Raw genomic sequence first — 24,958 nt, 5'->3', positions numbered from 1 at the left:
AGTCCCCACAATCACAGGGTCTTTCCCCAGTGTGGATGTTCTGGTGACAGATCAATTTGGCGCGTCGCTTGAAGCTCTTCCCACACTCTCCACACTCATAGGGCCTTTCCCCAGTGTGGATGCTCTGGTGGCGAAACAGGCTGAAGATACGGCTGAAGCTCATCCTACACTCCTCACACCTGTGGGGCTTTTCCCCGGCGTGGATGTGCCGGTGGGTGATGAGGTGGGAGTTTTTTCTGAACCCCTTCCCGCAGTCGGGGCAGCGGAAGGGCTTCTCGTCTGTATGCGTGCGCTGGTGCAGGAGGAGATTGTCTCTGGTGTGAAACGTCTTCCCACACTCCTCACTCATAGGGCCTCTCCTCAGTGTGGATCCTCTGGTGGTGGATCAGGAGGTACCTCCATCTGAAGCTCATCCCACACTCCGAGCACTTGTGTCGTTTCTTCCCATCATGAAGCTGCTCATGAACCACCATGTCCGAGCTCTGGCTCCATCTCCGGCCACCTGCCCAGCGCAGGTTGGGCCTTTCCTCCTCAGATCCCCGCGATCTGCGTTTGCAGCCCTTCCTGGTGCGGGATCTCCACGGCTTTTCCTCCTCATTGGATTCCTGCGCTGTGGAGCCCCTGCAAACGGCCTCTTCCACGAGGTTCTGCCGCAGGGATTTGTCCTCCCAGCTCTCCGTGCTCAGCTCCTTGTCTGGCTGAGGAAGGACAAGGAGAGGATAGGATTTTCCTCCATGCCAGAGGAAAGGGGAAGGAGATACCCCCAGCGCGTCCCTGGCAGGTCGGTGTCGGCAGCGGGGTGTCCTGCAGCCGGGGCCGTGCTGGGCTGGGAGATGGAGCAGGACAGAGGGGATAAGGGGCCCTGACTTCCTCCTCACCTGCCTGGGGCTCCTGGGCCATGTTCTTCTTTCTCGCAGCCTCCTCCTGCTCCACTGGGCCTAGGGGTGGAAAATCCTGATTTGGGGAAAAACAAGGGATGAGCGCCTTGTGTTGGGGTTTCCTCCTGCCCAAGTCCATCTCTAGAAGTCCCCGGGCATCCGGGATCCATCAAAACATCCCAAACATCAACATTCAGCCCTGATAATTCCTCCCAGGAGTTCCTGGCAATGGTCTCTCCTCTTTGGTGTTCTGGGGTTCCCCCCTGTCCCAGCTGCTGGGGGTCACGCTTCTATTGGGGGTCCCCCATCTACTCCGTGCCCACCCTCCCCAGGCTGCTGGGAGTGCCACGTATCCAAAAAGCTCCCCCCTCTTCACTCTCCCCATTTAGGGATGCTGGAGAATTTTGGGGTCCCGGGGTCCCTTCTCCCCTTATTCTCTTCTTTGGGGTGCTGGGGGTCCAAGGAGTCCCCCCTGCCCCTCTCCAGGCTGTTGAGGGTCCCGCCAATGGCGGCGCTCCCCCCTCTCTGGGCTCCCCACTTCGGAGTTCTGGGGGACACAGGGCTCTGCTCCTCCAGGCTGCCTCTGCCGCCAGCTGCCACCGGGACCTCCCAGTGTCCCCTCAAGGAGCATTTTCTGCTCAGATTTGGAGTTCTGCATTCTCCAAACATTCCCCTTCACTAAAAAAAATAAACAAACCACGCTGAGAGGCACTGGGACTATTCCAGGGGAAACGGGGATAAAACTGGGAGCAAGTGAACCACTCTGAGGTAACTGGGAGTGCCAGGAAATAACTATGAGATTGTTCAGGGCACCTGGGATATACTGGGAGTGTCTGAGACCATAGGAGCTGTGACTGGGCCATAACTGGGTGCAACTGAGAATGTGTTGGGGGGAAAATTGGGAGCATGTGTGAGTGACTGGGGCCCGGCTGGCAAAGACTGGACTAACACTGGGATAGTACTGGGAGTGACTGGGACTGTGCTAGGGTCAACAGGGAAAACTGGGAACACACTGGACTAAAGTGGTGTTGGCAAACATATCCGTTTAAAAAAAAATTCTGTAACTTTAATCAAGGGTTCTTGTTTGCCTTTGCCCTAAAAAGACTTTTAATTTTCTTTGCAGGGCAGTGCTGCATCAGGTGTGGTTGGATGAATTCAACACATCAAGACACTGGGAGCACCTGGAATGCTCAAGGGCCATCAGCGGCCATTAACAGAACATCAGTGGCCACCCAGGAGCATCCACCCCAGACTCTGCCTCTGGCAAAGCTGCACACACCTCCTCTGAACAGACTGATAAAATCAGGGAATGAAGATCTAATTAACATCAGAACAGGAGAAACCTGGATCCAAAATGAGACCAAATATTAGGAATTGAGTGTTTGCAACTTGAGACCAAAGAACACTGACCCAATTCATTTCTATGACTGTATAAAAGAACTGAAAAATTTACTAAAAACGGAGTGTCATGGAATGATTCTCTCTGCACACAAGGGTTATATGGGGATGAGAAGATTTCTGTGCTACATCCAGAACAAATAATAAAGTAACACCTTCACTCTCCCAATTTTATACTGTTTTGGGGCGTTTTTTTTTTTCTTCTCTCAGTTTCGGTGACAGTGGGAGGAAGTGGGAGCAACCGGGACCGTGCTGGGGCAAATTCCACCATAATAGGGAATGCCTGGGAGTGACTGGGCTCATCCTGGGAGTGCTGAGGAAAATGAAACCACACGCGGGGAGCAACTGGGCTCATGCTGGGAGCAGCCACTGGTGGCACCGGGAGCCCTGAAGCCCTTTCCCGGCCATGCCGCCCCTCCAGCCCCAGCACCCCCCCGCCGGGGTCCCGGCAATGCCAGGGGTCCCCCCCTCTCGGGCTCCCCGCTTTGCCCTTCTGGGGCTCTCCTGTGTCTGCGCTCCTGCTCAGGGAAGCCACGCCTCTCCTGGGGGTCCCCAAAACCGCTGTCCCCCCGCCGATCCCACCGCTCCCGCGCGCTCCCCACGTGGCCCCGGCAGAGCTCGCAGGGCCCGGCCCGGGAAGCCCAACCCCCACCGCGGGACGACCCGCATCCCCCCGCCCCCCAACGGGGCTCTGCCCGCACCCACCGGGACCCCCAAAAACACCTCCCGGGGACTCCCCGATGTCCCCCCGAGGGCCATCTGCGCCCGGCAAGATCCAAACATCCCCCCCAAAATCCCCAAACCCAGGGACCGCCCCGGGATATTTGGGGGGAGCACCCTCTCCCCGGACACCTGCGGGATGGGGGGCGATGGTCCCGGGGACGCTGAGAGTTCAGGCAGCTCTGGGCTGGCACTCAAATCGTTCCTTGTCCCCTCCTGCTTCTGCTGCTGCTCTGCCTCTTCCTCCCTCCCTCCTCCTACTCCTCCTTTCTGAACCCCGAACTGGGAGGGGATGGGTCAAGGGAAGGGCAGGAACTGTGAGGGGATAGGAGCGGGGTCAAGGGAAGGGCGGGAATTGTCAGGAGAAAGGGGCTGGTCCAAAGGTCCTAATATGATTCGGTTTGGCCGAAAAATTAGCAATAAAAGGCACCAAATGCAGCCTCAATCTACCAGGTTTGGCCTAACATCAGCCAGAGAGGCCTCAAATCCACAAGGTGTGTAAAATCATCAAAATGTGCCTAATATTGTCCAAAAGGGGCCTAAATTCCAGTCTAAAACCAATCAGCCGTGGCCTGAAATCAGGCAAATGGGTTTGAAATGTAACCAAAGGGTCTCAAACTGCCCAAAGTTATTGAAAACCCACATCAAGTTGTCAATAGTCGCCTTTAAATTTACTAAATGTGTGTAAAATCCGCCCTGAATGTGCCTCCTTTTGCCAAAAATCAGAAAAATTGCCCTAAAATGACCTTAGAACAACTTCGATTTTCTTAAAATCACCCAAATGGACCTAAACACACCCAAACTGGCCTGAAACCCCCCAAGGGAGCTAAAATTATCTAAAATCAGAGCCCTGGGTCTCATGGGCTTCATGACAGCTGCTCACTGCCATATTTTGGCACACAAAATACTCACCTAGAAAGTCCCACATTTGGACCCTGAATTCCCAAATATTCCCTAAGGCGATCCCAAAAATGTCTGATACAGAACCCAAACTTTCCATGTTTGGACGCAAGTTTGCCTATAGAGACCACAAAAATTCCCTATGGGATTCCCCAAAATTCCATTTGAGATCCCCAAAATTTCAAAAATTCCCACTAGAAGCATAAAAATTCCCATGTTTGTGCACAAAATTTAAAAAAACCTGCCTGGTGTAGATCCCATAATTCTCTCAGTGTGCCTTTAGAGAAAAACCAGAGTCCCCGAAATCCCCCATAGAAATCCCAATCCCCCTTAGCGACCCCCGAGATACCTTACAGACAAGCCCAAATCTGCTATAGAGACCCTCAGCCACCCCCATACATCGACACATCCCCTATAGATCCCCTATAGACTGCCCAGTGCCCCCCACATCCCCTATAGACAACTGCAAATACTCTATATAGAACCCCACAAACCCCAAGGGTGGTAAAGCCCCCTCCAGGCTCCTATAGATCCCCTATGGACCTCCCGAACCCCCTTCATGGACCCTGCAGAGCCTCAAAGGCCCTTTGCAGAACCCCAGAAATGCCCCAGGGGCGTAAAGCTACGCCAGTCCGCTACAGATCCCCTAGAGATCCCCTATAGATACCCTATAGATCACCCTAGGCCCTACCGCAGCTATTGGACACGCTGAAGCTGGGTCAGGGACCAGAAGCAAAGATGGCGGCAGCCGGTGAAGCATTTTTGGGTATTTTGAGCATGCGCGGGGTGAATGCGCCAGGAGACGGGCGGGGCTTAGAGGGGAAAAGGGCAGAGCGAAGACAAGGGCTCGGTCGGAAGGAAAAGGGAGGAGATAATTATTGATACGGGTTCTGAATAGGAATGGGCGGAGCAAATAAATGGGCAGAAACCAAGAGGAAAGGGGCGATGTTAGAAAAGGGCGGGAACTGTGAAGAGAAAGGGGCGGGGCCAAAGGCCCAGACGATCCTAAAGGGCCTGGTTTGGCCTAAAATCACCAAAAAAGCGCCTCAAATGCAGCCTAATTCCACCAGGTTTGGCCTAAAAATCAGCCAAAGGGACTTCAAATCCACACAAGAGTGATCTAAAATCATCCAAATTTGCCAAACATTGTCCAAAAGTGCCCTAAAATCCAGTCTAAAATCCCTCTTTGGCATAAAATCAGCCAAATGGGCCTAAAATCTTTGGAAGCAAGACCAACACCAGAACCAGCACCAGCATCAATACTGAGACCAACAACAGAACGATCAGAGACCGAGACCAGGACTGGGAACAGAATCCACACCAGAACTGAGACCAGCACTGCTCCAGAACTGGAACTGAGACTGAGACCAGCACCGACATGGGGATGGGCACCAGCAGAGCTCCAGGACTGAGACTGAGAGTGAGATTGGCACTGGGAGCACTCTGGGATCAACACTGGCACCAGTACCAGCACTGGGACTGGAACCCTCCGAGACTGAGACCAAAACGAAACGAAACCAGCACCAAGACTGGCACCGCTATAGGACCGTGACTGAGCCTGAGACCAGAAACGATCCGGGATCGAGATTCAGACCAGAGGACCAGAATTAGCACCAGGAGCGCTCCAGGACCGCTCCAAACTGAGGCTGAGACCGGGAGCAGGACGGAGACCGACACCAGGAGCGCTTCAGAAGCTGCTCGTTCACTGCAGGGAGTTTTGGATGCGCCCCCACATGGCACTGGGCAGGACTGGGAGGGACCCCTGGGTGGAGCGGGACGCCCTTGGTTCGCATCGTTCTAGAGCAGCCATCCCGGTCCATATGGTCCCAGTTTGCACAATCCCACTCTGCATGGCCCTGATCCATCTGGTCCCAGTCTGTGCAGCCCCTGTCTGGAGGATCCCAGTCCATGTGATCCCAGCCCCCATGATCCTAGTCTGCATGGTCCTGCATGGCTCACACTGCCAGGATCTGGAATTCCAGGTCCCAGCATGGAAAAGTTGGTCCTGCCCATTCTGGTTTTGTTTCTCCAATTGAGATTTCCCGGCCAAGGCACCCATTTATGTCACAGCTTTAGCATCCTGATCCTGTTCCCAATCCCTATCTCATTCCCCTTCCCATTCTCAATCTTCTTCCCATTCCCCTTCCTGATGCTGTTCCCAGTCCTGCTCCTGGTCCTGATCCAGATCTCATTCCTATTCCTATTCCAGTCCTAATCCCATTCCTGTTCCCATTCCCTATCTCATGCCCAATCCCTATCTCATTCCCATTCCCAATCCTGTTCCTGTTCCCAATCTCGTTCCCATTTCTGATTCCGATCTCATGCCCAATCTTGATCCCTTTCACAATTCCAACCCCTTTCCCATTCCCATTCCCATTCCCCAATCCCAATCCCAATCTCCTATCACAATCCTTATCCCATTCTCAATCCTGATCTCATTTCCATTTCTGATCCCTCATTCCCAGTCTCGTTCCTATTCCCAATCCCTAACCTGTTCCCAATCCTAAACCTGTTCCCGTTCCCATTCCCAATCTCATCCCTGTTTCTGATCCCGATCTCATTTGTCATCTCGATCCCTTTCCCAGTCCTGATGCCGTTCTCATTCCCAATCCCTATTTCATTCCCAATCCCGATCCTGTTCCCAATTCTTTCCCTAATCCCAATCCCAATCCCATTCCCACTCCCCACCCCATATCCAATCTCACTCCCAATCCTGTTTCCAATCCTGTTGTCAATCCCGATAATGCTGCTGTTTTCAGGGAATCATTTTTATCTCAACCACTACCCCCAAAACTGGGAGTCAAAACCCACCAAGTCCGGGGGTGAAACACTCCCAAACAGCAAATTTGGGATCAAAACCCCCAATCCCCAAACACTGGAATTTGAAATATTTGAGGTGTCCAACACCTCTGATCGCAAAATTTGGGGTTAAAGCCCCCTGATCCCCAAATTCGGGGTCAAAACTCCCCAAAACCCAAACCCTGGGGTGTCAATACCCCCAAATCTCAAATTTTAGGATCACCCACCCCCACTCAATTTCCAAACTCTGGGGTTACACCCCACCAAATCCCCATAATTTGGTGACCAACCCCCCAAATCCCAAGCTTTGGGACCAACACCCCCAAACCCCAAATCCTGAGGTGTAAAACACCCTTGACCCCAAATTTTAGGATCAAACCCCCTCAGACTCCAAACCATGAAGTGTCAAACCCCCCAGTTCCCAGACTCTGGGGTTTGAAATATTTGGGGTCTCCAACCCCTCCGATCCCAAAATCCCGGGGTGAAACCCCCACATCCCAAACCCTAGGGTGTCAACCCCCTCCTAAACTTTAGGATCAAACCTCCTGTATCCCCAAACTTTGGGGTCAAACCCACCTGAGCCCAAACTCCCCTTTAAAACCACTCCACCCCGGGGGGGCACAGCAGGGTTCATTTGGGGTTTTTTTGGGATTGATTTAGGGTTGATTTGGGGTTGGTTTGGGATAGATTTGGGGTGGGGGAAGCTCCAGGTTCAATGTCTGCAGAGACACCCTGGGTACAAAGCTGGGGGTGGGAAAAACCTAAAAATGCCTGGGGAACCCCAAAAACACCCGGGGAACCCTAAAAAGGGGATTTGGGGTTGGTTTGGGATTTAATTGTTGATCTGGGTTTTAGTTGGGGTGGGGGCAGCGCCAGGTGCAATGTCTGCAGAGACCCTGGGTACAATGCTGGAAAAAACCCCAAAAACTTTGTGGGAACCCCAAAAAAGGGATTTGGGATGGAGACTTGGGACGGAAAAAGATTTTGGGGTAAAGAAGGGTTGGGGATCGAAAAATGAGATTCTGGGATGGAAAAGGGAATCTGGGGGAGGAAAAGATTTCTGGTAGGGATTTTGGGTTGGAGGACAGGATATCAGTGGGAAAAGTGGATTGGGGGTTGAAAAAGGAGAAATTGGTGTGGACAAAGGGATTTGGGATGCACAGAAGATTTCGGATATGAAAAGGAGAATTAGAGGTGGGAAAAGGAGAATTTGGGGTCTGAAAAGGACATTTGGGGTGCACAAAGAAGGATTTTGGGGATGGAAAAAGGAGGATTTGAGATTAAAAAAAGATTTGGGATAAAAAATGAGGATTTGGTCCGAGCTGAACTTACCTGGGAGAGTGGGGGCAGGTGGGAGGTTTGGGGCAGGGTCAGGACCATTTCTGGGGCAGTTTTATGGGATTTTTGGTGTCTGGGGCTGGGTTTGAGCAATTATGGAATATTTGGGGGCAGCTTTGAGGCATTTTGGGGTGGTTTGGAGGGATTTTAGGGTGTTTCTATGGGGTTTTGGAGTTTTTCTAGTTGATTTTGGGGCAGCCTGAAGGGATTTGGGGTGTTTCGGGGCAGTTTTGGGGTATTGAGGGGCGGTTTTGAGTCGTTTCTCTGAAATTTTGGGGTATTCCAGGCCCATTTTTTTCGGGTTTGGGGGTGTTTCAGGTGGGTTTGGGTCACTTTTTGGTGAAGGAGATCTTCATGGCGTTGCTCTGGGATTTTGGGGAGTTTTGGGGTACTCAGGGGCAGTTTTGAGGCGTGTCTCAGGGATTTTGGGGCGTTGCTCTGAGATTTGGGGTGTTTCGGGGCAGTTTTGCCAAAGCCTCCCCAAACGCACCTCAGACCCCTCAGTTCCCCTCAGACCCCTCCAAATCGCCCCATATCCATTCGGGACCCACTTCAGACCCCTCACTTGCCCTCAGACCCCCCCCCCCCCCCATTCCACCATGTCCCCCTGGCCCTACGTCAGATACCCCATTTCCCCCCAAAGCTTCCCCAGACCCCTCAGTTCCCCTCAGAGACCCCCCAAAGTCCTCATTTCCCCCCGGCCCCACCTCGGACCCCTCAATTCCCCGCAGAGCCCCCCACATCCATTTCAGGCCCTATTCAAACCCCTCAATTTCCCTCAGACCCACCTAAATCTCCCCATTTTCCCCCAAAGCCTGACCAAATGCACCTCAGACTCCTCAATTCTCCTCAGATTCCCCCAAATTCCTCCATGCCCCCCGGCTCCACCTCAGATTTCCTATTTCCCACTAAAGCCCCCCCCCCACCAAAAGCACCCCAGACCCCTCAATTCCCCTCAGACTTCCCCCCCTCAAACCCCCCCATTTCCCACCTTCCCAACCTCAGACCCCTCAATTCCCCTCAGACCCCTCAATTCCCCTCAGATTCTCCCCGAAATCCCCCCATTTCCCACCAGCCCTACCTCAGCTCGCTCCACAATCGCTCTCCCCTCACGCACTTCCCGCCGAGCGCGCTGTTCCCTCCCAGCCAATAGAGGCGCGCCTCTCCCCGAACCAACCAATCAGCGGCTTCCCTCAGCAACACCCGCCTCCCGCGCACGCTGCAGCCAATGAGAAGTCAGGCGGGAGTGGCGCCCTCTGCCCCGGGGCCGGCCATGGAGAGGGCGGCCCCTCCCACCGGCCCCTGCCCGGGCTCGGGCGGGCGCTGAGGGAGGTGCTGCAGAGAGCGGGGCAGGCGCCGGGAGAGGACGAGGGGCTGCGGGAGCTGCTGAGGCGGCGCAGGGACGGGTGGGGGAGGGGCGGGGGTGGGGAGGCGGGGCGGGGGTGGGGGGCGTCTGGGAGGGCTCTGCGGGGCATTTGAGGAGGGGTCTCGGGGGGTTTTGGGGGAGTCTGGGGGGTTTGGGGGGGTCTGAGGGGGTTTTTAGGGGGTTTTGGGGAAGGGTCCTGGAAGGGTCTGTGGAGTTCTGGAGGATTTTGAGGGGGGTCTGGGGCTCCTAAGAGGGTTTTGGGGGGGTTTGGGGAGGGGTCTGAGGGGGCTCTGGGGGCCATTTGGGGAGGGTTCTTGGGGAGTCCTTGAGGGGTTTTTTGGGAGGGATCTGGGGGGGATTTTGGGGGTCTAGGGGGTTTTGGGGTTCCTGGGGGGGTCCCAGCCCCATCCTGACCGGGCTCTGAGGGGTTTTGTGGGGAGGGGGATCCCCCCTCAGTTTGGGGGGTTCTCCCATGGTGCCCCCTCCCCAGAAAGTCTCGATGGTCCCTGGAAGTGGCTCCTGTTCCACCGGCCCGTGCCCCTCCTGATCCAGGATGGGCCCCAATGATTCTGGAGGCTTCGTGGGGGGGCTGGGGGCGGTTTGGAGGGGTGTTTGGAATTTTTGGGTGGGCTGGGGGGATCTGGGGGCTCTGGAGAAACCCTAAAATCCCCCAAAACCCCCTGAAATCACCTAAATCTCCCCAAACTCTTCAAAAACTCCCAAAGATCTCCCAAAATCCCTCAAAATCCCCTGAAAACCCCAAAATCTTCCCTAAAATGCCCAAAGCCCCCCAAAATCCCCCTAAAATCCCCAAAAATCCCCCCCAAAATCCCTCCCAAATCCCCCTTGAAATCCCCTTTGAAATCCCCCCAAATCCCCCATATTCCCCCCAAATCTCCCAAAATCCCCCCAAATCCACCCCAAAATCCCTCAAAAATCCCTGATAACCCCAAAATCTCTCCAAAATCCTCCACAAATTCTCCCCAATCCCCCTGAAATCTCCTATAAATCCCCCTGAAATCTCCTAAAAATCCCCCTGAAATCTCCTAAAAATCTCCCAAAATCCCCTCAAATTTCCCCAAATCTCCCCAAATCCCCCAAATTTCCTGAAATCCCCCAAATCCACCCAAATCCCCCAAAAATCCCCTGAAATCCCTCCTGTGGGAGCCCAGGATGTTCCCCTGGCCTCCTTGGGGGTCTCAAAACCCCCCTGGCGAGGGTCTCAAAGACCCCTGAGTGAGACCCAGGTGTCTCAGGCGCTCAATTCCTACCCCTGGGGGAAATTACCAACACAGAGGGAATGGAAACAAGCCACCAAAATTAGTAAAGTGTAAATTAGACTGTTAGAACGTAGATAAATAGACTTTTGGGGATGTTTGTGATAAGGGACACGTGGTCAAGATGGAGAATTTGGGGTGTGGATACTTCTTCCTCCTCCTTCTCCGTGTCATCCATGCTGGGTGACACGCTGGCACTTTCAGAGTGGATGGGGACAGAGCTGGACAGTTGAACAAAGTTGTATTGTATTGGAAAGTTGTTATAAACATTTAGCAGGTCATGCAGACTATCCAAGACCAGCCCTGCCTTCAGCAGGCAGATCCATCCTGGATGCCCGGCTGGACAGAGCGCTGTCAGCCGGGCAAAGAGTTCCTGAGACAGGAAACAATGAACAATCCTTGGAGCCTCTGAAACCGTCTGCTGCAATCTCTCATCAGCAGCTTTGGGAAAACCAGGATTTGAACCACTGCATGTCCTGCTGAGGTGATCTCGGGGCTAAGGAGAAACCAGGGGCTGTGACATTTGTGCACCCCAAATGTCCTTTACAGACCCCAAATTCTCCTTTTCATATCCCAAATCTTGTGCATCAAAAATTCCTTTTCCTACCCCAAAATATCCTTTTCCCACCCAAAATCCCCTTTTCCCACCCAAAATCTCCTTTTCCTACCCAAAATCCTTTCCTATCCACCCAAAATCCCCTTTTGCCGTCCAAAATCTCCTTTTTCAATCCCAAATCCCCTTTTCCCACCAAAATCCTGACCTCAAATCCTCAATCCCGACTCTAAACCCTTTTTTCCTACCCCAAATCTCCTTTTCCATCCCAAAATCTCATTTTTCCATCCCAAATCCTTCCCCTTTTACAGCAAAATCTCCTTTTTCCACTGCAAATCCCCTTTCTAGGGTTCCCCATGGGGTTTTTGGGGTTTTTCTGAGCATTGTTCCCAGGGTCTCTGCAGACATTGCACCTGGCGCTGCCCCCACCCCAACTAAAACCCAGATCAACAGCAATTAAATCCCAAACCAACCCCAAATCCCCTTTTTAGGGTTCCCCAGGGTTTTTGGGGTTCCCCAGGGGTTTTTTTGGTTTTTCCCAACCCCAGCATTGTACCCAGGGTCTCTCTGCAGACATTGCATCTGGACCTTCCCCCACCCCAAAATAAATCCCAAACAGACTCCAAATCAATCCCAAAACAACCCCAAACCAACCCCAAATAAACCCCAAATGACCCCTGCTGTGCCCCCCAGGGTGGAGTGGTTTTGGAGGGGACTTTGGGCTCAGGTGGGTTTGACCCCAAAGTTTGGGGATACAGGAGGTTTGACCCTAACGTTTTGGGGGGTTGACACCCCAGGTTTGGGATGTGGGGGTTTCACCCCGGGATTTTGGGATCGGAGGGGTTGGAGTCCCCAAATATTTCAAACCTCAGAGTTTGGGATTTGGAGGGCTTTGACACCTCAAGGTTTGGAGTCTGAGGGGGTTTGATCCTAAAATTTGGGGTCAAGGGTGTTTTACACCTCAGGATTTGGGGTTTGGGGGTGTTGGTCCCAAAGCTTGGGATTTGGGGGGTTGGTCACCAAATTATGGGGATTTGTGGGGTGTAACCCCAGAGTTTGGAAATCAAGTGGGGGTGGGTGTCCTGGTTTGAAGGACAGGTGTCCGCCAAGAAAGGCAGAAATTTTCCTTTTGAAGAACAGACCCGAATTCCACTCCCACCAAATATTATAAACGTTTGAATTAAGGACTCTGAGGCAGAGATAAGGGAGTAGGAATAACAGCTCTTTTACTAATATATCTAACTGTACCAGCAGAAACAACAGCAGTTGTTAAAATTACTAACAAAACAGAGCAGATAACTCGGTTCCAGTCCTTTCTTTAGCAGTGAGCACGCTCTCTCTCGGCAGGAGCGGAGGCGGGAAGGGGCGGCCGCGGCCGCGCCGGTCTCACTGGAGAGCGGGCTGGAGTGGGCAGCTCCTGGCTCACCGTTTGGGTTCTGGTGGTCAGCTGTGTCCGCAGAGGCTGGAGGCTGTAGCAGGGCAGATGCAGGGCAGGTGATGGCAGAGGGTCTGGCTCTCCTGCGTTCGGCCGCGTGGCTCCAAGACCGAGAGGATCCCCCTCCCAGCTCGCCGGAAACACGAGTCCCCTCCGGAAGCACGAGTGCCCCTCTCCAAGCCAATCCCACCTACCCCTTTTGTCCAGAGCCTGCAAAGATCTGCGGTGTAACCGGCAGCTCCATTGGCATGACAATGGGAAAAATTCTTTAAATTGACACAGCAATAGGAAAAACACTCAACCCCCAACATTATCCACCCCGAATTTTTTCCATGCCAGCATGCTACAGGAAATTAAAACTTTTATATTATATACATACATGCAGTTACAGGCACAGTATCATAGATAGTTCACCCTAGATCAAGGTCTCCTTGGGGTATGCATTGGGTCTGTCCATCCTTTTGCATCACCCACCAAGTGCAACCTGGTCCTTGAGCGAAAACCACCCCACGAACAGGATTGTCTTTGCTGGAGGGAGAGTTCACCCAAGCAGGTTTTCCTAACATGCCTTTCAGGTGTACCACAGGGACCTTATCTCCATCTGGTGTTCCCAGGGGCTCAGATTGGGCAGGGCCTGCTCGGTTAGTGGAACCTCGGGTATTCACTAACCATGTGGCCTTTGGTAGATTGATCTGCCAGTTTTTGAAAGTCCCCCCACCAAGTGCCTTTAAGGTGGTTTGAAGCAGGCCATTGCACCGTTCGACTTTCCCAGCTGCTGGTGCATGGTAGGGAATATGATACACCCACTCAATGCCATGTTCTCTAGCCCAGGTGCTTATAAGGCTATTTTTGAAATGAGTCCCGTTGTCTGACTCAATTCTCTCAGGGGTACCATGCCTCCAGAGGACTTGTTTTTCCAGGCCCAAGATGGTGTTCCGAGCAGTGGCATGAGGCACAGGGTAGGTCTCCAACCACCCGGTGGTGGCTTCCACCATGGTCAGCACGTAGCGCTTGCCTTGGCGGGTCTGAGGCAGTGTGATATAGTCAATCTGCCAGGCCTCTCCGTACTTATACTTGGACCACCGCCCCCGATACCAGAGGGGCTTCACCCGCTTGGCTTGCTTGATGGCAGCGCATGTGTCACAGTCGTGGATAACCTGAGAGATGCTGTCCATGGTTAGATCCACCCCTCGGTCTCGTGCCCACTTAAAGGTGGCATCTCTGCCATGATGACCTGAGGCATCGTGGGCCCATCGAGCTAGGAACAATTCTCCCAATCTAAGTCTATCTTTGAGACCTTGTCCTGGGTTGATGTTTTGACTGGCTCCTCACCCTGCCCCCCTTGGCCATGAAGCTGTCTGCTCCCGGGGGAGGGGCCGCCTGGGCTGCTTGCTTTGGCTCTGGCTGCTGCTGCTTGTGGCTATCTGCTGTGGTGGTGGTTTGTAGCCTGGTTTGTTAGTTAGCTGTTTTTTTGTTTGATTTTTTTTGGCTTTATATTGCTTGAATTATTTGGTTTAGCTCGCTGCTGTTTAAGGCTTGCTGGCTATTCCGGCTGTTTTTTTTTCTTTCTCTCTTCCCCCTCTCCCTTCCCCCCACCCCTCACCTCCCGAGGATCAGCACCAGCTCGCTCCGGAGGAACCCTGCGGCCTGCCTCTGGACACCGGCCAGAGAAGCGTTTCATCCTTCTAGTGAAGATCGAATCGTCCACGTCTCTCTCTCTCTCTCTCGGTGAAAATTTTTTTGTCATCTGGATCTGTGCTGGGAAGTGTTTCTCTTGTATATGTTAATAAATAGGTTTTTTCCACTTTTCCCCCTGAGTGAAATATTTTTTTCTTAAGTCCAGTGGGATAAAGAATTGGGGGTTTATTCCCTGGGGAGCTCTTCTGGGGGTTTTTTCCCCTAAGTTTGTCCAAACTAGGACATTTCTTATTTGGTGGCCCGTACGGGGAGGAGAAAGTGGAAAAAACTAATAACATCTTGTTTTTAATTTGCCTGTATTGATATCAGTATGTTTTTTGAAGCCATGATGTCTTTTGGATTGGAAGCCTGCCTGTATGTTTGCTCTTTAAAGTTTTTTGAAATCTTAATACCCTTGTGGTCTTTGGGCCTGTTCTCTTACTCAGAGATAGCCCCAGTGTTGTCTCTAGCACGTAGTTTTTTCATGAAAGGGGTATTAACCAAAATACTCATTGGGCTAGGCTTGGTTGTTATGATCTGCCAGAAGTTTATGAAGGTGTTAGAATCCACTTCAGGGATGTACAAGTCGTGGTTTGTGTTGTGCAATCAATTCATTAGAGGAGAAGCAAGCAAAGAGGATTTCTTGCCTTTATTTTCCTTCTTCTCCCCTGAATTATTTACATCTCTGTTAGAAAATGTTCAGCTCTCCCTGAATGTAAAGGAAACCATCTTTCTGGTATTTAATTTAGTAAGTTTTTTCTATACTGTCTGCAGTTTATACAGAATGAAAGCTGAGATTTCTAGGGATGCAGGTGTTACAACCCCTGATTTGGTAGCAAAGCAGAGTGGGAAGAATTCTGAGTGGTGTGGCAAATGGGAGGAACTGGGCCAAATTCTAAAAGAGTTTTCTGAACCTATAATCTGGGATTTTTCATCTGAACAAATTCAAGACCCAGTCAAGATTGCAAAGTACTTAAAAGAAAAGTGTCAGGACAATTCTAAGGAAAAGAAAATCACTGCAGTGAGCTGGGCTCTGGCGTACGCTTATCGAACCCTGTTAGATAGTGTAGAACAACAAACAAAGGAGAGGGAACAGGGAGATAACGTAGCTACTATTCCAGTTACTCAGACTGCAGTTAACACCTCAGGCTCCAGGACAGGGGCAAAATTAGACAGCAAGCTTCAACCTATGGCTGTGGCTACCAGTACCAGGAGTAGAAAGAGCACAATGAAAACAGATCGGCCGGGGGAGGATGATGATGATGAGGATGCAGGAGAAGGACCTTCAACTCCCCCTGATATAAAATCCAAAGCTAAAGTGACTGATGGGAGATCAGAAACTAATAATGAGTCCCTTTCCCTGAAAGATCTTCGTGGTCTAAGAAAAGACTATACAAGGCGACCTGATGAATCCATAATTAGTTGGCTGGTTCGGCTTTGGGATGCGGCAGGTGAGGCAACTATCCTGGATGGCACGGAAGCGAGACATTTGGGATCCCTGTCTCAAGATCCAGTCATCGATCAAGGTATGATGAGGGGAGCTAATGCTCAGAGCCTCTGGTCACGTGTATTGGACAGTGTGGCACAAAGATATCTCTGCGCTGATGACCTGTACATGCAGCAGACCAGATGGAAAACCATCGAGCAGGGAATCCAACGTTTGAGAGAGATGGCGGTGACAGAAATTATTTTCTCAGATGACGTAACAACTAGAAATCCAGATCTGGTACCATGCACACCGATTATGTGGAGGAAGCTTGTGAGGCTTGGACCATCTGAATATGCCTCAGCTCTTGCAATCATGAAACGAGAAGACATATACGAGACAGTGCTTGATATGGCAAAGAAGCTTCGGGCGTACGCTGATGCTGTGCATGGCCCAACGCATGCCAGGATTGCAGCCGCAGAAACACGTTTACAGAACTTGGAGGATAAGTTGGAGGAAAACCATAAGAAGCTGAGAGAGGAAATCAAGGAGGATCTCCTCCAAATCTCAGCTGTGCAAATCAGACGTCCTGGCAGTCAACGCAGACGCTCCTCTGCTGAGGAGAGAAGGTACACCCCACGTGCGGAGTTGTAGTTTTTCTTGCATGACTGCGGAGAAAACATGAAGAGGTGGGATGGAAAACCCACAGCTGTTCTGGCACGACGAGTGCGTGATTTGAAGGAAGACAAGGCTCAACAAGAAGGTTCCATCAGAAAGAGAGCAGCTCCAGTCGCCTGGAATCACAGTGCCACGTATGAGGAGGATGATGACGACATGTCCGATTCACTTGAAGGAACTTCTAAGACCTGTGCCCCCGTCAAAAAGGATAAACAGGCGTAGAGAGGCCCTGCCTCTAGCCAGGGTGAGGCCAGGGAAAACCGAGTGTTTTGGACCATGTGGATTCGGTGGCCTGGCACATCGAAACCACAGAAGTATAAAGCTTTAGTGGATACTGGATCACAGTGTACTATATTTCCATCAGGATGTGTCGGAGAAGAGACCGTTTCTATTGCTGGTGTAACAGGTGGATCACAGGACTTTACCATAGTGGAAGCGGAAATGAGTCTAACCGGAGGAGAGTGGAAGAGATACCCGATTGTGACTGGCCCAGAGGCCCTGTGTATTTTGGGAATAGATTTCCTTCGAAGCGGGTATTTTAAGGACCCAAAAGGCTTCAAGTGGGCATTTGGGATAGCGGCTGTGATGGCGGAGAGAATCCGGCAATTAAACACCCTGCCCGGACTATGTGAGAATCCAATTACCGTGGAACTCCTGAGGGTAGAGGAGCAGAGGGTACCGATTGCCACTTCGATAGTACATCGCCGACAATATAGGACAACTCGGGATGCTGTGATTCTGATCCATAAGATGATCCGGGAGCTGGAGTGCCAAGGGGTGATGAGCAAAACCCACTCACCCTTCAACAGTCCCATCTGGCCTGTGCGCAAGTCTGATGGAGAATGGAGATTGACAGTGGACTACCGCGCATTGAATGAAGTCACCCCACCGTTGAGCGCTGCCGTGCCGGACATGCTGGAGCTGCAGTACGAGCTGGAGTCCAAGGCAGCAAGGTGGTGTGCCACCATTGACATTGCCAATGCGTTTTTCTCCATTCCTTTGGCTGCAGAGTGCAGACCTCAGTTTGCTTTCACCTGGAGGGGTGTGCAGTACACCTGGAACCGACTGCCCCAGGGGTGGAAACACAGTCCCACCATCTGCCATGGGCTGATCCAGGCTGCACTGGAAAAGGGTGAGGCTCCAGAACATTTGCAGTACATCGATGACATCATTGTGTGGGGAAACACAGCAGAAGAAGTGTTTGAGAAAGGAAAGGAAATTATCCGAATTCTCCTGGAAGTCGGTTTTGCCATCAAGAAGAATAAAGTTAAGGGACCTGCTCGTGAGATCCAGTTCCTGGGAGTGAAGTGGCAAGATGGAAGACGTCAGATTCCTACTGATGTTATTAATAAAATCACAGCTATGTCTCCACCTACTAACAAGAAGGAGACACAAGCTTTCTTGGGTGCTATAGGCTTTTGGAGAATGCACATCCCCGAGTACAGTCAGATTGTGAGCCCTCTTTACCAGGTTACTCGGAAGAAGAATGATTTTCATTGGGGCCCAGAACAACAACAAGCCTTCATCCAGATTAAACAAGAGATCGCCCATGCAGTAGCTCTTGGCCCCGTCAGGACGGGGCCAGATGTGAAGAATGTGCTCTACTCTGCAGATGGAAACCACGGTCTGTCTTGGAGTCTGTGGCAGAAGGTGTCAGGTGAGACCCGAGGCCGACCCCTGGGATTCTGGAGCAGAAGTTACAGAGGGTCTGAAGGTAATTATACCCCGACAGAAAAGGAAATCCTGGCTGCTTATGAGGGAGTCCAAGCTGCTTCAGAGGTGATTGGCACAGAAGCACAACTCTTTCTGGCACCCCGGTTGCCAGTGCTGGGGTGGATGTTCAGTGGGAAGGTTCCCTCCAGCCACCATGCCACCAGTGCCACATGGAGCAATTGGATAGCCCTCATTACGCAGCGCGCCCGGATCGGAAAATTAAATCGCCCAGGGATGTTAGAAATAATTACCAACTGGCCAGAGGGAGAAAGTTTTGGTGTGACAGACGAGGAACAAGAACCGGTGACCCAGGCTGAAGAAGCACCACCTTACAACCAGCTACCGGCAGAGGAAATCCGTTATGCCCTGTTCACCAACGGTTCCTGTCGCATTGTAGGGACAAATCGGAAATGGAAAGCAGCTGTATGGAGCCCTACACGACAGGTTGCAGAAGCTACTGAAGGAGAAGGAGGGTCTAGTCAATTCGCTGAACTCAAAGCTGTCCAACTGGCTTTGAATATTGCCGAAAGAGAAAGGTGGCCAAAGCTCTATCTTTACACTGATTCCTGGATGGTAGCCAACGCTTTGTGGGGATAGCTGCAGAGATGGAAAGAGACGAACTGGCAGCGCAGAGGAAGACCAATCTGGGCTGCAGAAGAGGGGAAAGACATAGCTACTCGGTTAGACAAGCTACCCGTGAAGGTTCGCCATGTGGACGCCCATGTCCCCAGAAGTAGAGCTAACGAAGAACAGCGAAATAACCATCAAGTAGATCAAGCAGCAAAAATAGGGGGGTTGGAAATAGATTTAGATTGGAAACATAAGGGAGAGTTGTTCCTGGCTCGATGGGCCCATGATGCCTCAGGCCATCAGGGGAGGGATGCCACCTATAAGTGGGCATGAGACCGAGGGGTGGATCTTACCATGGACAGCATTACTCAGGTTATTCATGATTGTGACACTTGCGCTGCCATCAAGCAGGCCAAGCGGGTAAAGCCCCTCTGGTATGGAGGACGGTGGTCCAAGTACAGGTATGGGGAGGTTTGGCAGATTGATTACATTGCACTGCCTCAGACCCGCCAGGGCAAACGTTATGTGCTGACCATGGTGGAAGCCACCACCGGATGGTTGGAGACTTACCCTGTATCTCACGCCACTGCCCGCAACACCATCCTGGGCCTGGAAAAACAGGTCCTTTGGAGGCATGGTACTCCTGAGAGGATCGAGTCAGACAATGGGACTCATTTCAAAAATAGCCTTATAAGCACCTGGGCTAGGGAACACGGTATTGAGTGGGTGTACCACATCCCTTACCATGCACCAGCTGCAGGTAAAGTGGAGAGGTACAATGGATTGTTAAAGACCACCTTAAAGGCATTGGGTGGGGGATCCTTTAAGAATTGGGAGCAGCATTTGGCAAAGGCCACTTGGTTAGTCAACACTTGAGGTTCCACCAACCGAGCAGGTCCTGCCCAATCTGAGTGCCTTAATACAGCAGATGGAGACAAAGTCCCAGCGGCCCATGTCAGAGGATTGCTAGGGAAGACAGTATGGATTAATCCTGCCTCGAGTACAGGCAAACCCATTCGGGGGATTGCCTTTGCTCAAGGACCTGGATGTACTTGGTGGATAATGCAGAAAGATGGAACAACCCGCTGTGTACCTCAGGGAGATCTGACTGTGGGATGAGACAGAAGGAATATGTAAATGTTGAAGGTTTGAGCAAGTCAGAGGAAGTGTTCGTATTGTGTTTAATGAGTGTATATCCCAATCGTGTGTCAATGATCACGATATGGGATAAGGGGTGGAATGTCCTGGGTTGATGTTTTGACTGGCTCCTCACCCTGCCCCCCTTGGCCATGAAGCTGTCTGCTCCCGGGGGAGGGGCCGCCTGGGCTGCTTGCTTTGGCTCTGGCTGCTGCTGCTTGTGGCTATCTGCTGTGGTGGTGGTTTGTAGCCTGGTTTGTTAGTTAGCTGTTTTTTTGTTTGATTTTTTTTTTGGCTTTATATTGCTTGAATTATTTGGTTTAGCTCGCTGCTGTTTAAGGCTTGCTGGCTATTCCGGCTGTTTTTTTTCCTTTCTCTCTTCCCCCTCTCCCTTCCCCCCACCCCTCACCTCCCGAGGATCAGCACCAGCTCGCTCCGGAGGAACCCTGCGGCCTGCCTCTGGACACCAGCCAGAGAAGCATTTCGTCCTTCTAGTGAAGATCGAATCGTCCACGTCTCTCTCTGTGAAAATTTTTTTGTCATCTGGATCTGTGCTGGGAAGTGTTTCTCTTGTATATGTTAATAAATAGGTTTTTTCCACTTTTCCCCCTGAGTGAAATATTTTTTTCTTAAGTCCAGTGGGATAAAGAATTGGGGGTTTATTCCCTGGGGAGCTCTTCTGGGGGTTTTTTCCCCTAAGTTTGTCCAAACTAGGACAGACCTATGTCTGTGCAGCCTGATCTACTTGCTCGTTATGCCGGTGTTCTTCATTAGCCCGACTCTTGGGAAAATGAGCATCCACGTGGCGAACCTTCACGGGTAGCTTGTCTAACCGAGTAGCTATGTCTTTCCACTCATCAGCAGCCCAGATTGGTTTTCCTCTACATTGCAAGTCAGCCTTTTTCCACCTCTCCAGCCACCCCCACAGAGCATTGGCTACCATCCAGGAGTCAGTGTAAAGGTAGAGCTTTGGCCATTTCTCTCTCTCAGCAATGTCCAAGGCCAGCTGAACAGCTTTGAGCTCAGCAAGTTGACTTGATCCACCTTCTCCTTTGGTAGCTTGTGCAACCTGTCGTGTGGGGCTCCATACGGCTGCTTTCCACTTCCGGTTCATCCCCACAATGCGACAGGAACCATCAGTGAAAAGGACGTAGCATTTTTCATCTGCTGGCAGTTGGTTATACGGTGGGGCTTCTTCAGCCCGGGTCACTTGTTTCTGCTCCTCTTCGTCAGCGAGACCAAAATCTTCACCTTCTGGCCAGTTTGTAATTATCTCCAAAATCCCAGGGCGATTTGGGTTGCCAATACGGGCGCGCTGCATGATGAGGGCAATCCACTTGCTCCATGTGGCGTCGGTGGCGTGGTGGGTAGAGGGAACCTTTCCTTTGAACATCCACCCCAGCACTGGCAGTCAGGGTGCCAGGAGAAGCTGTGCTTCCGTGCCAATCACCTCTGAGGCAGCTTGAACTCCTTCATAGGCAGCCAGGATTTCCTTCTCTGTGGGAGTGTAATTGGCTTCAGATCCTTTGTAACTTTGGCTCCAGAATCCCAGGGGTCGGCCTCGGGTCTCACCAGGCACCTTTTGCCAAAGGCTACAGGACAGACCATGGTTCCCGGCTGCAGAGTAGAGCACATTCTTTACCTCTGGGTAAAGTTGTGGGTGACCAGGTAGAGAGGGCTCACACTCTGGCTGTACTCAGGGATGTGCATTCTCCAAAAGCCTATGGCACCTAGGAAAGCTTGTTTCCTTCTTGCTTGTTGGTGGAGACATTGCAGTGATCTTATTGATGACCTCAGTGGGGATCTGGCGCCGTCCATCTTGCCACTTCACTCCCAGGAACTGGATCTCTCGGGCAGGTCCTTTGACTTTGCTCTTTTTAATGGCAAAACCGGCTCCCAGCAAAATCTGGATGATCTTCTCTCCCTTCTCAAATACCTCCACTGCCGTGTTCCCCCACACAATGATGTCATCGATGTACTGCAAATGTTCTGGAGCCTCACCCTTTTCCAGTGCAGCCTGGATCAGTCTGTGACAGATGGTGGGGCTGTGTTTCCACCCCTGGGGCAGTAGGTGCCAGGTGTACTGCACGCCCCTCCAGGTGAAAGCAAACTGAGGCCTGCACTCTGCTGCCAGAGGAATGGAGAAAAACGCAATGGCGATGTCAATGGTGGCATACCACCTTGCTGCCTTGGACTCCAACTCATACTGCAGCTCCAGCATGTCCGGCACGGCAGCGCTCAGTGGTGGAGTCACTTCATTCAAGGCACGATAGTCCACAGTCAATCTCCATTCTCCGCCAGATTTGCGCACAGGCCAGATGGGGCTGTTGAAGGGTGAGTGGGCTTTGCTGACCACCCCTTGGCTCTCCAGCTCATGGATCATCTTGTGGATGGGGATCACAGCACCTCGATTAGTCCGGTACTGCCGGCGGTGCACTTTCATGGTAGCAATTGGTACCTGTTGCTCTGTCACTTTCAGGAGCCCCACTGCAGATGGGTTTTCTGATAGTCCAGGCAAAGTGTTCAACTGCTTAATGCTCTCTGTTGCTACAGCAGCTATTCCAAAAGCCCACCTGAACCCCTTTGGGTCTTTGTAGTAGCCATTCCTGAGGAAGTCTATGCCTAGAATACGTGGTGCCCCTGGGCCAGTTACAATAGGATGTTTCTGCCATCCCTTCCCTGTCAGGCTAATCTCAGCTTCCAGCAAAGTGTATTCCTGTGATCCCCCCGTCACCCCAACAATAGAAACAGGTACCTTCCCCACATGTTCTGATAGTATCAGGGTGCATTGTGAACCAGTATCAACTAGTACTCTATGTTCCTGTGGCTTTGATGTGCCAGGCCATCGCACCCACACTGTCCAATAGATCCTGTCATCCCATGCCTCTCCCTGGCTAGAGGCAGGGCCCCTCTAGCCCTGGTTATTATTTCTTTCCTGGGCATACATAGTGGAGGTTCCTTCCAGGGGATCTGACAGATCATCCTCCCTTCTGTGATACCCTGCACCTTTACCATGGGAGGTTGAGGCTACCTTCATCTTAGCACGGTTCCCTCGGTTAGCATTTCCCTCCCTGAGCTGACGCACCCGTGCTGCCAGGACAGAAGTGGGTTTCCCATCCCATTTTTCCATGTCTTCTCCATGGTCTCGCAGGAAAAACCACAGGTCAGCTCGTGGGGTGTACCCTCTCTCCCTAGCTGGGGGGCGTTGGGTTCTAGATTTGGGGTCTATGACTCGCACTGGTGCTGCACTGATCTTTCTTATCTCCTCCCTCATCTCCTCCTTCATCTGCTCCCTCATCTCCTCCATCCTGTTTTGGACCTCTTGGAGGTCCCTGGCCACGGCAGAGACATTGGCCTGCATTGGGCCATTCATCATACTCTCAAAATTTCTGAGTCTGTTCGCAACAGAACCCACTGTCTCTTGGTGGTTATCAGCATTGATCATTGCAATGAAGGTGGTGTACTGAGATGGCCCCAGGTTTGCCAGATTCCACAGCATCTGCCCTGTGCACCTGACCTTGTCAGGGTCATTGTCATGCTGTCCATCCCTCCCAAAGAGTACCTCTAATACTGCCACTTCTCTCAGCTGCTGGATCCCTTCCTCAAGAGTTTTCCAGCGCATTCTACGGTGGTACTCCTGCATTCTCTCTTTGTGGACAAACTTCTCTCTCCCACTCATTAAAAGCCGGTCCCAGAGGGAAAGGAGGCCTTGCTCCCTTACAAATATCTGGTCCACACCTGAATCCTGGGCCAAGGATCCCAAATTCCTGGCCTCAGTTCCATCCAGTTGCACACCTGTTCCCATAAGGTCCCAGACCCAGAGTAACCAAGTTGTAAAAGGCTCACGGCCTCGCCGTGCAATGTCTTTACGCAGGTTACGGAGACTGTCGTATGAGAGGGACTCGGTGACAATCTCAACCTCTGGCTCCCTTGCTGGTTGTGAGTACCCTCCTGGCTGATCCCCATTATCTAGGTGCCTCGTTTTAATCTTAGATTTTCTAGTTTCCACAGGGGCAACTGCTACTGGCTGTGGCTGCCCCTGTGATCCGGCTGGAGCCTGGACAGATACAACATCTACGGGTTCCATTGCAGCACCATCTGACTCTCCCTTTTTAGGGCAGAGGGAGGGTTTCTCACCAGCTGAAGAAAAGTGCTCCTTCAACATCTGGCTGTGCTCCTTAAACATCTGGCTGTGCTCCTTCAACATCTGGCTTTGCTCCTTCAATACCTGGCCAATATCCTTCACTAGAGCTCCCACCCACTCTGGGTGGTTCATTTCTGCAGTGGGCTGTGGGGCAGCATCAGGCATTGGGGCAACATCCCTAGTCCCTGGAGCAGAGTCATGTTCTGGGGCAATATCCCTGGTCCCTGGGGCAGGGGCACACTCTGGGGCAACATCCCTAGTCCCTGGGGCAGGGGCAGACTTTGGGACAACATCCCTGGTCCATTGGGCGGGGTCATGTTCTGGGGCAACATCCCTAGTCCCTGGGGTAGATATCAGGGTTGTTAACCAAGCCAATATTCCCTTGTTTCTGAATGCTAAGTAGAGCAGGCCTATCCACAACGCCAGCCACTGTATAATAACACTAGCAATTAAAACAGATCTGAAATCCTTGAAAACTGGTGGAGTTGCCTCAAAAAACTGGGTGATGGGTTGGGAGAAAATTTCCCTTGCATTCATTACTTCACAGTAAGTACCATTATTGAAATAACCCCAGAAACACGCAGTTAGAGTATGATAGCTCTGGATCCATGTGGCCACTTCCCAGAGAAAATTAAAAAAACATGAATTCCTGACATAATCAATCCACCAAACTAATCGGATAATAGCTACAGTAACTTTGGTGAGAGGGCCCATATTCAAAAAAGGGCTTACAAATGGGAGAGAGGTATCTGTGGCCACATGGAGCCCAAACCAGATTAAACCGGACAACATGTTGCCCCTCAAGAGAGCTGTTACTCCTGTCTTAACTCTCCTCTTAATGCCCTCAAGCCCCACAATGCGCGCCAAAATCGGTCCTGGTTTGAAGGACAGGTGTCCGCCAAGAAAGGCAGAAATTTTCCTTTTGAAGCACAGACCCAAATTCCACTCC

At 51.7% G+C, this 24,958-nt stretch overlaps 2 protein-coding genes and 1 long non-coding RNA gene across 5 annotated transcripts in view; 1 reads left to right on the top strand and 2 right to left on the bottom strand.

Annotated features, from left to right (window-relative positions):
- LOC130266131 (zinc finger protein 239-like) overlaps window positions 1-3,201 on the bottom strand; it is a 68,331-nt gene extending 65,130 nt beyond the window's left edge. The window contains exons 1-3 of one of the 2 annotated variants that reach the window (XR_008842743.1): window positions 3,129-3,201; window positions 879-954; window positions 458-694 (exon numbers count right to left, since the gene is read on the bottom strand). Coding sequence is in view for 1 of the 2 variants with exons in the window: in XM_056515467.1 (XP_056371442.1) it covers window positions 879-1,048 (170 nt within the window). In the remaining variant the exon portion in view is untranslated. Of the gene's footprint in view, window positions 1-457; window positions 695-878; window positions 1,058-3,128 lie in introns of those variants that run through there. The other variant, XM_056515467.1, reaches the window with a different exon arrangement.
- LOC130266206 (uncharacterized) overlaps window positions 1-11,532 on the top strand; it is a 25,263-nt gene extending 13,731 nt beyond the window's left edge. Inside the window, exon 3 of one of the 2 annotated variants that reach the window (XR_008842757.1) lies at window positions 10,951-11,532. This is a non-coding gene — a long non-coding RNA (uncharacterized LOC130266206). Of the gene's footprint in view, window positions 1-2,001; window positions 2,442-10,950 lie in introns of those variants that run through there. The other variant, XR_008842756.1, reaches the window with a different exon arrangement.
- Window positions 11,533-18,848: 7,316 nt separating this feature from the next.
- LOC130266020 (oocyte zinc finger protein XlCOF19-like) overlaps window positions 18,849-24,958 on the bottom strand; it is a 20,061-nt gene continuing 13,951 nt past the window's right edge. Inside the window, exon 4 of the mRNA XM_056515349.1 lies at window positions 18,849-18,897. Within this exon, the coding sequence (XP_056371324.1) occupies window positions 18,849-18,897 (49 nt within the window). The remainder of the gene's footprint in view (window positions 18,898-24,958) is intronic.

The sequence above is a fragment of the Oenanthe melanoleuca genome, unplaced genomic scaffold (assembly GCF_029582105.1).
Source record: "Oenanthe melanoleuca isolate GR-GAL-2019-014 unplaced genomic scaffold, OMel1.0 S001, whole genome shotgun sequence".
Classification (NCBI taxonomy): domain Eukaryota; kingdom Metazoa; phylum Chordata; class Aves; order Passeriformes; family Muscicapidae; genus Oenanthe; species Oenanthe melanoleuca.
Note: the sequence above shows the minus strand (reverse complement) of the source record. Positions and strands in the feature narration are given on the sequence as shown.